The following is a 12,310-nucleotide window of genomic DNA, read 5'->3' as shown; positions in this document are numbered from 1 at the left end:
TGGAGCTATTCGCTTGAAATTGTAATTGTCACAATTTTACAAAAAACTCACAACAGGTGAGTTTAAGTGCTGCAAAAAAAAAAAAACAAAAACAGACCCTGGCAGATTCCATCACTACACTTTTGTTTGTCTATTTATAACTTTGGCCCACAGCTCTAAGTGATTAGGGGTAACGCACCATGAGTGCCTTTTTTATGATATTTTAATTATGTAAATATGTTCGTTTTCAAAGATCCCAAGCAGAGATCAGTATCAAGAAATGGAGTTTATATGTACATAACTTATTTCTATATATTATAGTTTATTTTAATTTCGTAAAAGAGCTTAAATAAATGTTTAAGAGTATAACTCAAGCTGTGCGCAATCTTCAAGTCGCGTCCAAGCCGCATGGAAATCGCGCTTAAGTCGCGTGCAAAAAGCGCCAAATTTAAATTTTCAAGTTATTGATTCAGTCTTAAACTAATTATAATGTACTAATCTTACACAAACATTTCGTTCAGTGAAAAGAAAGTAATATAACTAACTTAAAAAGCGTATTATTAATCATTTTGGCTTCAAGTAGTAAGTTATTAGAAAATAGATATAATATATTTTAATTCAATTGCAAAATTTAAACCATTTTTCGTTAGCAAATACACAAACCGATAATAGCTAATACATTGCATTTCAATCGATTACAAATAACGAATGATTATGTGAAAACGTCGCATACGGTCACACCGAACCAAACGTGCGTGAGAGTTTCCCAATATTGTACGGCTAAAAATCATACGTCTATTATTACTATTACAAATTCAATAGAGAGTGCTTTGCGTTAAACGACTTTTCTAATTATTTTTGAAATTCCTCGCCGCAGAAGACAAACAAGATGGCACAGAGCAAATTGAACGATCTTGCCGGCAAGCTGGGCAAAGGTGGTCCGCCGGGACTGGGAATCGGACTGAAGGTCCTGGCTGCCGTGGGAGCTGCCGCCTATGGTGTCAGCCAGTCCCTGTACACCGGTAAGCATATAGCCGATCGGATATATCCACCGATTTAATGATAAATCGCATAAACACGGGCACTAGCGGCATGTGCACATAACCTCAAATGATTACAGAGATGTGCCTTTGTTTGTGTGTGTATGTTTCTGCTGTTTCTCGGATTTCATAACTAACAATCTGATTTGCAATATTCCTATTAGACTCTAATAAGATGCCTGTTAGGAATATCAGTTATCCTCACTTACTTGTTACTTGTTATAGTCAGCCAATCCCACTTTTCATCTTCCCTTGATTGCATAACAAACTCCACTTAGAATTCTATTTACTTTAGGGTCTTAAGTCCAAAGTAATTATAAGTAATATATATGAGAAAAAGCACTCACTTGATTCATTTTCCATTCAACAGTTGAGGGTGGTCACCGCGCCATCATCTTCAGCCGTCTGGGCGGCATCCAGAGCGACATTTACTCCGAGGGCCTGCACGTGCGCATCCCCTGGTTCCAGTACCCCATCATCTATGACATTCGCTCGCGTCCCCGCAAAATATCCTCGCCCACTGGTTCCAAGGATCTGCAAATGATCAACATCTCGCTGCGTGTGCTGTCGCGTCCCGATTCACTGAACCTGCCCTATCTGCACAAGCAGCTGGGCGTGGACTACGACGAGAAGGTGCTGCCCTCCATTTGCAACGAGGTGCTGAAGAGCGTAATTGCCAAGTTCAATGCTTCGCAGCTTATTACCCAGCGTCAGCAGGTAGATATCTTTAAATTTACCATGGCAAATTCAGTTTGTATATTGTATTTGTCTGTCACAACAAGGTATCCCTGCTGATCCGCAAGGAGCTGGTGGAGCGCGCCCGCGACTTCAACATCATTCTGGACGATGTGTCCCTCACCGAGCTGAGCTTTGGCAAGGAATACACTGCCGCCATTGAGGCCAAACAAGTGGCCCAGCAGGAGGCCCAGCGTGCTGTCTTCTTTGTGGAGCGCGCCAAGCAGGAGAAGCAGCAGAAGATTGTGCAGGCTGAGGGAGAAGCCGAGGCTGCCAAAATGATATCCTTTTACAAAACACTAACTTAAAAGTCCGTTACCCTTTTACATCTGTCTAATAAGCTGTCAGTATTCTGTGAGCTAGAAAAACTGCACTGTTTTTCTTTGTTCGCCGTGTACTTTTGGCCTTCTAGAAACATGTAAATTGGGATTAGGTTTGCCAACATTATTGCCACCTACTGGTTCTCCTTAACTGATATGTTTACTTAGGTCTGGCCGTGAAGCAGAACCCAGCCTACCTGAAACTGCGCAAGCTGCGTGCCGCTCAAAGCATTGCCCGCACGGTATGATTATACTCTATAACATTCTCTGATTTAAAAGTAATTAATTGCTTTCTCCCAATCAACAGATTGCCAGCTCACAGAACAAGGTCTATCTGTCGGCGGATAGCTTGATGCTCAACATCCAGGACTCTGGCTTCGATGACATGACTGAGAAGGTTTACAAAAGTAAATAGCTCTCGTTTTGATTAACAAAAAGAGTTTACTTTTAAGTTGAAAACACTTGTGCTTTTGGTTTCAATCACATTGGCCAAAACTTAGACATAGCCTTTATAATTGAGTAATTTCTAACGCGTTTTCCGTACTCCATCTCTCTTCCTATTTGCCACCAAAATTTCGTTCTGTTAACGTTTCTCCCGATCGCGCAACCCAGTAGCCGATGACCTGGACTAGGAGGCGATCCGCATTCGTTGTTAATTAATTTTTATTGCAATTCCTTTTGAGCTAGAGCCTAAGTACCGTTTAGTTTTAACCACTCCCAAGCGGCGCATCGGCTTCATTTTTTCACGAATTGTCTGCCAAGTGCAACATCTTTGTCACCCGGAGGCAGCTTCATCCCACATCCGTTCTCTGGGTGCCAAAGATCGAAACGCGGCACAGCTCTTGGTGGATCAATGATACCAATGCGGGCAGATGGTCGCAAACAGCATTTAACTTTCCATGCCCCATCATCGAGAGTCACGTGAATCGGAAACTGAAAATAAATGCGTACTGAGAACTGTCTGACGATCGTTGTGTCCCCTTAATACCAAATACCAACTGATTTTTGCTCCAACTGCCGGGGCACACACTCGTGAAAAAACGAAGCGGCGTCCCCGTGCAGCGATCCCTCCACTAATCCCAATCCCCCAATCTTTGCAGTTGGCACCGGTCTGCCCAAGGACTGGTTGGACGCCAGGAAAATGGCCTCGAAGGTCGCACAGCCGGCGGAGAAGGAGAAGAACGTGGGCAAGGTGGCGAGCAGCATGGCCGAGCGGATGATGTGATCCACTCCGTAGCGCGGGGGCTTCCTGTCAAGATCCTAGTACAAATCGAACATAGAAAAGAACAGACGACGCATATGATTACGAAACATTTACTTATCGTTTTAATTGCGTGTATAAAATACATAAGAATAGTACATAAGAGTGTATACAGTATATAATTTAAGTGTATAGAGGTTTATCTATGTAAATCGTAGGCAGATTAGGTTGCTTATCCAGGAGTTGTGTCCCCGCGGCATTCCCATGTTGTGTGTGTGTGTGTGTGTGTGTCTGTGAGAGATCTTGACTAGAAACATGTGTGTGTGTTGTGGTGTATGGGCATGCATCCACTGCGATTTTCCTTCTTGGTTGAGCAATTGAGCCACCGCCCGGGGTCTCCAAGTCATATAAATATTCTTAAAGTCTATCCATAACGAACTCGAACAATCAAATTCCTGCATTAGGCGCGTGGGGTTAGCTTTGTATGTAAGTGTTAATTTGTAATTGTAAGGTGGCTTAGAAGCGACGCGACATGGACCACGATCAGGCCGTCGCCGGTGGCTTTCCTCCTCCGGATCCGCTAGCTCCGCTGGTACTTCCGCTCTCGCTGCCACTGCTGCTGGCATTGCTGTTGGCCCTGCGGCTCTCCGCCAGTCCGGGTGTCTCCCTCCGATGGCGACGCAGCGTGGAACTGGCCGACGGCGCGGAACTACTCAGCGCAATGTTGGCCGTGAAGGCAGCAGCTTCGGCACGGCTCGGAACGGTCAGAGTGCCTACCGCTCCCGATGACGCGGGTGGAATGGCACCACCGGTTCCAATGCCGTTGATGGTGCTGCTGCCATTACTAGTGCCGCTCGCTGCAGCTGCGGCGAAGGACTCGGTTATGCTGGCCAAGGGTCATAAGTTCGTCGTCTGCACCAGTCCGCGCTCCAGATGGAAGCACTCCAGGACGGCGGCGCCGACGGAGCTGCGTCTAGCCACCATGGCGTTGACCACGCTCCACTTGTTCAGCCGCGGATCGTATCGCTCCACCGAGTTTAGCGAGGAGCTGCCATCGTTGCCGCCCAAGGCGAATAGGGCGCCCTCCACCTCGACCACTTCATGGGTGGATCTGTAAAAGTACCCAATTAATAAAGGAAAGATGCACTATTGATTTGAACTTCTCACCTTCGCGAGTGCATGGCTGCGATGGGTTCCCAGCTGTTCCTGCGTAGGTTGAATCGCTCGCCGCTGGACATGCACATCGTGCCATCATTACCACCAATGCAGTAGAGATGCCCGTCGGTGGAGGCGACGCCACAGCTGCTCCTGCGTGCCGTCATGCTGGGCACCGGTTGCCAGCGACCCACTCTGGGATCAAACCGCTCCACGCTGGACTGGTAGTTGGTGGAATCGAAGCCGCCCAGACTGTAGATGCAATTCTCCAGCACAGCCAGTCGGCAGTACCTTCTCCTTGTGCTCATCGCCGGACAGGAGCTCCAGATGCCGGTGAGCGGATCATAGCGCTCCATGCTGCTCAGGCAGGAGGCGCCATCGTAACCACCACAAACGTAAATCAAGGCATCGTAGGAGCAGATGCCCAAGCAGCTGCGTTTCGTGCCCATTGGGGTGATGTTGCTCCACTTGTTGGTCAGTGGATTGTAGCTCTCCGCCGTGGCCAGATCACTGACTCCGTCGTAGCCTCCAACGACGTACAGCTGCTTGTGCAGAGAAGTCACGCCGGATCGGGAACGTCGCCACAGCATTGGAGCCACTGGACTCCATGAGTTGGAGCGCGGATTGTACACCTCGCACTCGTTGTGAATGGCGAAGAGACTGCCACCTCCCACCGCGAATACGTAGGGTTTCATGCCCTCCGGACGACGCTCCTGGGTCCGCTGACTGCCCATGATGCTGCGTTGCTCCGGTAGCAGATGGTACTTCATGGCCTCCAGGAGCAGCTCCTTGCACTCGGAGTCATCGCGCATGAGCGTCTCCGTTTCCACGCAGCTCATGAGAAAATCCCTGCTCACCAGCGGCAGCCTTACGTTCGACATCAGCTCGGCAATGTGGAGTCGTCGAGCGGCCAGGTCATGTTTAACCCAATTGATAACGGCGGCAAAGACTCGCTCCTCGGAGCTGATGTTCAGCTGGCTGTTGGAGATCAGCTCGCGAACCTCCTCGAAGGGCAGCAGCAGGAACTCCTCGGTGCCCACCACCTGCTGGAAGTTCTGCAGGGCGTACTTATGCGATCGCGTGTGCAGCTCCTTGCAGGAGTGGGCATCTGCGAAGCTGCGTATGCCCAAGCAGTTGGAGGGATGCAGCTGGCGCAGCAGGAACTTGCAACAGGCATCCCGCACCGAGTGCATCTGCAGCAATCCGGAGGCGGGCAGCAGCACCTGCACGTTCTGCTCGGTGATCGTGATCTCGCCGGTGTAGGTGTAATCGATCAGCTGCCGCAGCGCCGAGCTGTCCACGTCGTGCAGCCGGACTAATCCCTGGGTGCGCTCCAGCATGTCATCTGGTGTATGTATAAGATCAGTTACCATATTGCTTCAGTGATTGCATTGATATTCAATATCTAGGATTGTTTAATACGTATTTACAATGGTTACCAGTATTCTTTAAGTACCAGCTGAACTGGAAGTTCCTGGAAAGGATTGGATTGCTTTTTGTTACAGAAGGTCACTCACCGTTGAACATCGCATAGAAATAGGGCGATACGGAGGCCAGGACCACTCGATGGGCGTTGATGGTGTCGCCGCCCACTTCCAGGCGCACATCGCACAGCTGAAATGGGCAGAAAACAGAGTGTGAATGGAGCTGGAAAGGCTGTTGAGACTCGGGGCAAAGTGTCCCTTACAAATCCGATTAATGCCCGACTACGTGCTCAATTTGCACTCCAAATCCCGCACTTCCACTTCCACCCCCATATTGAAGCCTGGCAAGGACTATCCATCAATAACTTTTGACAGGGAGTGCAGGGCAGTCAATGAACCCGATAGTGGAGGCACTTTTTAATGGCAACGTGTCGCTTACATCATGGCGCGCTTCTGGTTAAGGCCAACTCATCCACCCGCTGCTGGATTGCCAGTAAAATGGCAATTTGCTCTAATAGCCTCACCCAGCTGAACTTTCGTGCGAGGGCGAGTGGGCGGCATCGGTCGCAATTAATGTTGCCGACTGCCCAAAATGAAAGAGAAACGCGCGAAAGACATTATGTATGCGCCATGTGGGCCAGCGTCAAGTCGGACTTGCGACGACCTCAATCACGCGCCCATTCTAAATATATACGAGTATTTTAATTATGTTCCCGCCTAATGCAATTAGTACGGCAATATCAAGATCTGTCAATTAATGGTATATATATAATGCTGATTTCAAAATAAGCAATCGATCTGGCCATGACCGTAACTTGTTTGATTGCCCAACCAAGAGATCATCCTCACCTGCGCATTGCTCCGCATCTGATTGATGGCTGCAAAGGAGGCGATGCAGTGGCCCGGATTCTGGTGATGCGCCTGGGGCAGCACCTCCTCATTGGGACCCGGTGGACTCAGATCGCTGGGCGTCTGTGTGGAATTGTTGCTGGTGGTGGTGACATCCTCGTTGTTGCCACTCGCCTCGCCAGAGCTGCAACGAGATTGTGATGAGTTCGAAAAATCATCGCCTCCACAAAATCAAGACGCGTAAACATAATAATAATGGTAATGCCGGCGACAAGGTGTCGGCAAAAACAGAAACAGGAACTGCTCCACTGCTGTAAAGCCAGGGGTTGTTTATGCTACATGTTTATGCTCATGTCACTTTGGGGGGGCTGGCATTTTTGGGGGTTGAATGGAGAGAACATGAAGCACCAAGTCGCCACTTAAATTTCAGTTTTGGTGCACGGAAAATATTAAACAGAAATCATGTGCTAAACTTTGAGCAATGAAATCATAGTACAAAGTGAAATTATAGTACAAAAATCATGTGCTAAACGTTAAGCATTGAAATCATAGTACAAAGTCTTTTAGAATAAGTATATGGCAATGGGTGTGTATGGTAATATCATTATCACTCTTTAGAAAGTTTCACCTTTTATAAGCTACTATATTAGATTTAATTCCCGTGTACTTACTGATTGGATTTCACGGGCAAAAACATTGCGACTTCGTCTGGCCGAAGTTTATGCTAATGATGGGGTTTCTGGCGGCACTTCCCTTATCTCTGTGCTGCAGCTTGCTCCTAAAACATATCCTCGTTTTGGTCCTTGCTTGGTGTCTTCAGTTCGGTACGGTTCAGTCTTTATATTGGCAGTTCAGCTCCAACTTCAGCTGAAATGGGGGGAAGCCAAAAATCAATACTGTGGACAATTGTTGTGGCCGCCCGCATGGAAGAGAATGGCTTTGGATTTGGGTCAGACGGATGGAGGGATTGGTGGTTGGCTGGATATGATATCATTCGGGCTTTTTGGCATGTCAAAGTGAAGGAAGCATCTGAATGAAACTAAAAACTGGGTTAAGTGCCTCCTCCCTGCACCCAGCCATTGTTTATGCCTGTTCTCGGGATGTGAAGTGCTTAGGCGTGGGAGAGTCTTTGAAGGACCCAGGAAATGGGGCAGGATGTGGCCTCGCCAAATTGCTTGTCGCATGCAACTTGCGCATTTTGTCAGCAATTTAGCTGGCAAACAAAAAAGCCACGCGATTTGTATACAGAAAGAAATGCTGCAGCAGAATTAATTAATAAATGTTTATGTGACAGCTGATTTTAAAATGTTTATTTTGATGCAATTCGAGTACAATATCTGTGGGACTATAAAGTATTTTAAACTTTTTTGAGTCGAATCTCGTTTACATAAGATAATTCAGGCGTTCATTGACCTTGATAAATATGCAAAAGTAGCAATGTAGAAATAGCCTTGCTGTTATTATATCTTTTTTAAACATTTTCAGATTCTATGAAGGGTGTTGGATATAGAAAATTATAACCAAAAAACGTAGTTCTTCAAAAGTGGAGAGAGCGTTTCTCTTTATCACGTCTGGAAAGTGCTCTTTGGGGTCAACAAAACGTGTCTCTGGCACATGTTTGTGAATTTAACGTCACGAATTTATCGCTGCATTAACAAAACAAAACAAGGCAGCGAAAAAGCAGTAGCAGCATTAACAACCATCAACCGCTTAAAACATACAAAATTTCACTTTGCGCACAACACGAATTAACGACAATTTCAGTACGCTGTTTTTTTAGTTTTTTTTTTTTTAGTTTTTAGTTAACTGAGCAACAGCCATCGAGGCGGCCTGCCATGCTTGAGGGCGCAATTGTGCTGGAGGGCAATGTACGCCGACTGTTGCTGTTTCAATTTCTGCTTCTGTTTCTGTTCAGCACCCTCCCAAAACGCCCCCAAAAACCACCTCAGAACCCCCCAGTTTGAAAAGAAGCCCCATTAGGCTAAATGTTTACTGCGCTGCCAAAGCAAAAGCAGGCCAGTTGCCATCGTGGGACAGCCCTCGATTGCATTCTGAGTTGCATTCTGCAGGCAGTTTATTTTTTGGGCGGGGTCAGCTCTCTTCGTCACACGCGGCGTATGAGTAATTAAAGGCTTTCAGCCAGGGTCAGAATGCGGTGCGGTTGTCTCAGTAACTAAGCTAACACGGCTAACTGTTGTTTGTGGCCAACAAAAAACAATGAAATTATGCTAGTCGAGCTCATTTATGCACAGCGGCAAAGAGCTGGGAAATTTTGCTTATGAAATATATGAAGGTAAGCAGCTTTACTGGGCAACAGTAGTTTTTAAATATTTTGTAATATTTTCAGGAATAGGTGGAATCTTGTTTGTAGAAAATTATATATATTAATCTAAGCATGATGTGATGTTTTGCTTAAGATATGAATAAAGATTTGAAGTTTTGTTTAAAATATGAAGCAAGATGTGAAGTTTTGTTTAAAATATGAAGAAAGTGTGAAGTTTTGTTTAAAATATGAAGAAAGATGGTGTGGAATAAAAATCTTATTTTGCTGAAGGGTTACAAAGTCAGTTGGCTTTTTCTCTGTGTACTTAAAGGGGCAATCATGTCTAACACACACGCAATGGCAGGTTCAGGAACCGGAAGTGCTGAGGGTGGAGCAGGAAGTGGGTTTTAGCCAAGGTGTAACTCTCGCTGACCTTCAGCGGTTCGATGAGCTGGGGGTCGCTGACTCAGGCTGCAGGGGGTGGCACTATTTATAAAACAAACCTAACTAAAAATATGATTATCAAAGAAGCACTTGGCAGAGAGAGAGAGTGGGAAGCTGTTCCCCAGCAACATCTGCGGTTTGGAGTGTGAAATTTAAATTAAATGCTCCGCACGTAGAGTCCGAAATGTGGGTAGACCGACGACGGGAGTAATACCGACCGCACTCATTCAGTAATATTAAATGCTTTTTGGCGACGGAGCAGAACCGCGGAATATAAAAACAAATAAAGAACCCAAAACACACGGAGCCACACAAAAAAAATTGTGCAAACATTGAACCGGTTGTAGTTTTTTTGCCCAACCACTCGCCCAATTTGTTGTTGGCCACCTATGGATATGTGGAGAGGTATCCACTATGTCTATGCTCCACACCTCCACGTGACTTGGCCAACTGAAATCACAGTGCCAAATCGGAGGAACTCCAGCATGCTTCTTGCACGCTTCATTGATGATTAACCCGCTAAGTTTGCCGCTGCTGCTGCTGCAATGCAATATTCTGCGACCCACCAAGGTCAACTGCTTTTGCAATCGAGCGGAAATCGCGAGATCGAGCTGCGGACTCAGCGCTACTTACAGCTAAAAATTGGTGAATAAGATGCAGATTATAGCAGCTAACTCAGATGGGGAGAGTAGGATATATTTCTCAACGATTGCCAGTCTAATGAAGCTGAACTTTAGTGTTCTGGGTAGCTGATTTATAAAAATTTCCGAGAAGACTCTATAGATATGTTCAGAATATTTCATAAGTTATGTACATATTGAAATGTGATAGAAAATAAATGTTATTAATATTTTAGCAGGTGCTCTTAAGGTATCAAAGAACTACATTTTGTGTAGAATAGGGAATTATACTATTTTGAATACCTCTTTGCAGTGAAACCAAAATTCGTCGCACACGAAAAAATCCCAAAAATGTTTAGCACATTTTTTCAATTTTAGCGGAAAGAACAAGAGGCTCTCGAAGACGCCCGCGCCCAAATCGAAAATCAAGTGCCAGTGCGTGCTTGGTAAAGAGATGCCCACCTCCAAATTTGGCTGAGGGTTACAGCTGGGGATGTGGGCCAAGTAAACAAGCGGCAACAACGAACAAGAACACCAATGGCCAGCCATTATTAAGTATACGCAGCGTAAGCCGACAGATTGCTCTATTGGTCTATTGGTGAGCCCAGAAGTTAGAAACGGAAAAAGGGGACGAGGAAACGTGGAAGCGTGGAAAATGCGATAGGGGCTGGGAAAAGCACACAACGAAAGTGAGTGTGGAAGCCGGCATTTCGGATTTATGTCTGGGCTTAGGGTTTGGGGTTTGGGGTCTGGGGTTTGGTTATCGGTGTGGGTCGTCAACCTGCTGTCAGCGCGGGAAATGTGAAAAACAGCCGTTTTCCCCATGGCGCCGGCGCACTAGCCTGTGGAAAACTCCGTGGTGTGGCCAAAAAGGAAGTTTCTAAGATGCAACGGCATGTGCACATTCTCCTCCCCACCCAAAAACAAAAAAAAAGAAAAACTAAAAGGAAAAGGGAGTTTGCCGCACCTTTATCCAAAATTTAAAGGCTTTTTCCTCGGATATTGCACTTCCTCCAGGAGTTTCCTGATCTTAATTGCACTTTTATTCTTTGGTGGCTTTTATTCTTCGCTAGCTTTTCCGGGTGGAGTTCACTTTTCACTACGAATTTCAACTGCTGTGAAGCCAATTATTTGGTCGCAACTGCAACAACTGCGCTGTGCTGACGGCAACTTCGCGGCACGAAAGCTCAAGAGCGACTGAGCGAGAATCTGATTGGAATCGGAGCCCCAAAAACCAAACCCCCAAAGCTTTTCTTTAAGCGGAACGTATGGGTTTTGGAACAGCAGAAAAGCTCGCCGTTCGCGACGACTTTTTAACGCTCTACACTGGAAATCTTTGTAATAAAATATCCATTGTTTAATAATAAAAATAAACATTTCTATACTTGGTAAAATCAAACGTTAATTTAAGCAAATATATAATAAATAAAAAAAATTATTTACTGTTGTGTTTTGCACAGATCATAAGTAAAATGATTTTTAATGGATAAGTCAATATTTGTTTATCTGTTTATCTTAATATTTTAATTGTTATTCCAGCAGCCTTGATACTTTTGCAATTTTTCAAGCAAAGAAGGACTTACTTGCATACCTGCCTCGTTTGCTGTCAAAATGTATAAAATTACTTGCAGCCTAAAAGTGGTAAAAACTAAAATAACATCTTAAATCGATTAAAAAATTGTAACTTTGTGCGTTTGTGAATAACTCGAACGAATGCTGATGCGCCGTGAGTTGACTTGAGCTAACTTGTAATTGAAGCCTAATTAACAAACAGTTAGTGCTTCTAAGTTGCTCAAACGCTGTGGAGGCAAACTTTCAGTTCCCCAACCAACTGCTGCTACTGAACCTTTGCCTTTGGAGCAGGGGGGTCACTCACCAGCCAAACCAAACAAAACCAAAGCAAAGCTGGCCAAACCAAACCTCTGGACCATTAGGACGCCCAGCGTGTCACAAAGAAGCTGCATGCAAATCCAATTAGGAGCGTGGAGCGGCCAAGGCCCGAAGGTGGTGCAGCTCCTGGATTGTATGGTTGGATCGATGGATGGTTGGATGCACGGTGGCTCACAGTGGCCGGTGGAAGCCACCGAAGTCAGCCACTGACCCAATTATGCTAATACGGTGGCCAAACTCGAAAGCCTTTGACGTCATGTTAGCCGGATGCAGGAACGCAGGATGGATGAATGCTTAAATGGCTAAATGGATGGATGTCTGGGATGCGAGGGAACAAAGGCGTGTGGCAAGACCGGCTTACACCTGGAGCAATATCTCTATTGCTGCAGA

At 45.9% G+C, this 12,310-nt stretch overlaps 2 protein-coding genes across 5 annotated transcripts; one reads left to right on the top strand and one right to left on the bottom strand.

The window, feature by feature from the left end:
- The first annotated feature begins 681 nt into the window (after positions 1-681).
- LOC6531021 (prohibitin-2) lies at positions 682-3,438 on the top strand. Of its 4 annotated transcripts, none has more exons than XM_015196267.2 (7): positions 682-753; positions 857-1,001; positions 1,390-1,736; positions 1,802-2,035; positions 2,239-2,316; positions 2,382-2,481; positions 3,175-3,438. In XM_015196267.2, the coding sequence occupies exons 2-7, from the start codon at positions 869-871 to the stop codon at positions 3,297-3,299; spliced, it is 1,017 nt and encodes a 338-aa protein (XP_015051753.1). In that variant the 5' UTR covers positions 682-753; positions 857-868; the 3' UTR covers positions 3,300-3,438. The 4 variants fall into 4 exon arrangements, with proteins under 4 accessions (XP_015051753.1, XP_002091858.1, XP_039228085.1 ...); XM_002091822.2 differs by having other exon boundaries at positions 715-730; XM_039372151.2 differs by lacking the exons at positions 682-753; positions 3,175-3,438 and adding an exon at positions 2,690-3,039 and having other exon boundaries at positions 783-1,001.
- LOC6531020 (kelch-like protein 17) lies at positions 3,373-11,235 on the bottom strand. Its single transcript, XM_002091821.4, has 6 exons — positions 10,998-11,235; positions 7,375-7,570; positions 6,704-6,887; positions 5,948-6,044; positions 4,443-5,775; positions 3,373-4,386 (listed from the first exon to the last, which is right to left on the bottom strand). Exons 2-6 carry the CDS (start codon positions 7,398-7,400, stop codon positions 4,173-4,175), a joined length of 1,854 nt encoding a protein of 617 aa, XP_002091857.3. The 5' UTR covers positions 7,401-7,570; positions 10,998-11,235; the 3' UTR covers positions 3,373-4,172.
- Positions 11,236-12,310: the final 1,075 nt, after the last annotated feature.

Source organism: Drosophila yakuba, chromosome 2R, assembly GCF_016746365.2.
Source record: "Drosophila yakuba strain Tai18E2 chromosome 2R, Prin_Dyak_Tai18E2_2.1, whole genome shotgun sequence".
Classification (NCBI taxonomy): domain Eukaryota; kingdom Metazoa; phylum Arthropoda; class Insecta; order Diptera; family Drosophilidae; genus Drosophila; species Drosophila yakuba.
The sequence above is the reverse complement of the archived record's forward strand: the minus strand, read 5'-3'. Positions and strand labels throughout refer to the sequence as shown.

Bases quoted from the DNA above. Each gene is read 5' to 3' on its own strand.
- LOC6531020 (XM_002091821.4), bottom strand. From the start codon at position 7,400: ATGTTTTTGCCCGTGAAATCCAATCA. The intron at 6,045-6,703 runs GTGAGGATGATC...TGCCCATTTCAG, and splicing joins AGATGCGGAGCAATGCGCAG to CTGTGCGATGTGCGCCTGGA. The intron at 4,387-4,442 runs GTGAGAAGTTCA...GTACTTTTACAG, and splicing joins GCAGCCATGCACTCGCGAAG to ATCCACCCATGAAGTGGTCG.
- LOC6531021 (XM_015196267.2), top strand. From the start codon at position 869: ATGGCACAGAGCAAATTGAACGATCTTGCCGGCAAGCTGGGCAAAGGT. The intron at 1,002-1,389 runs GTAAGCATATAG...TCCATTCAACAG, and splicing joins CAGCCAGTCCCTGTACACCG to TTGAGGGTGGTCACCGCGCC. The intron at 2,036-2,238 runs ATATCCTTTTAC...TGATATGTTTAC, and splicing joins AAGCCGAGGCTGCCAAAATG to TTAGGTCTGGCCGTGAAGCA.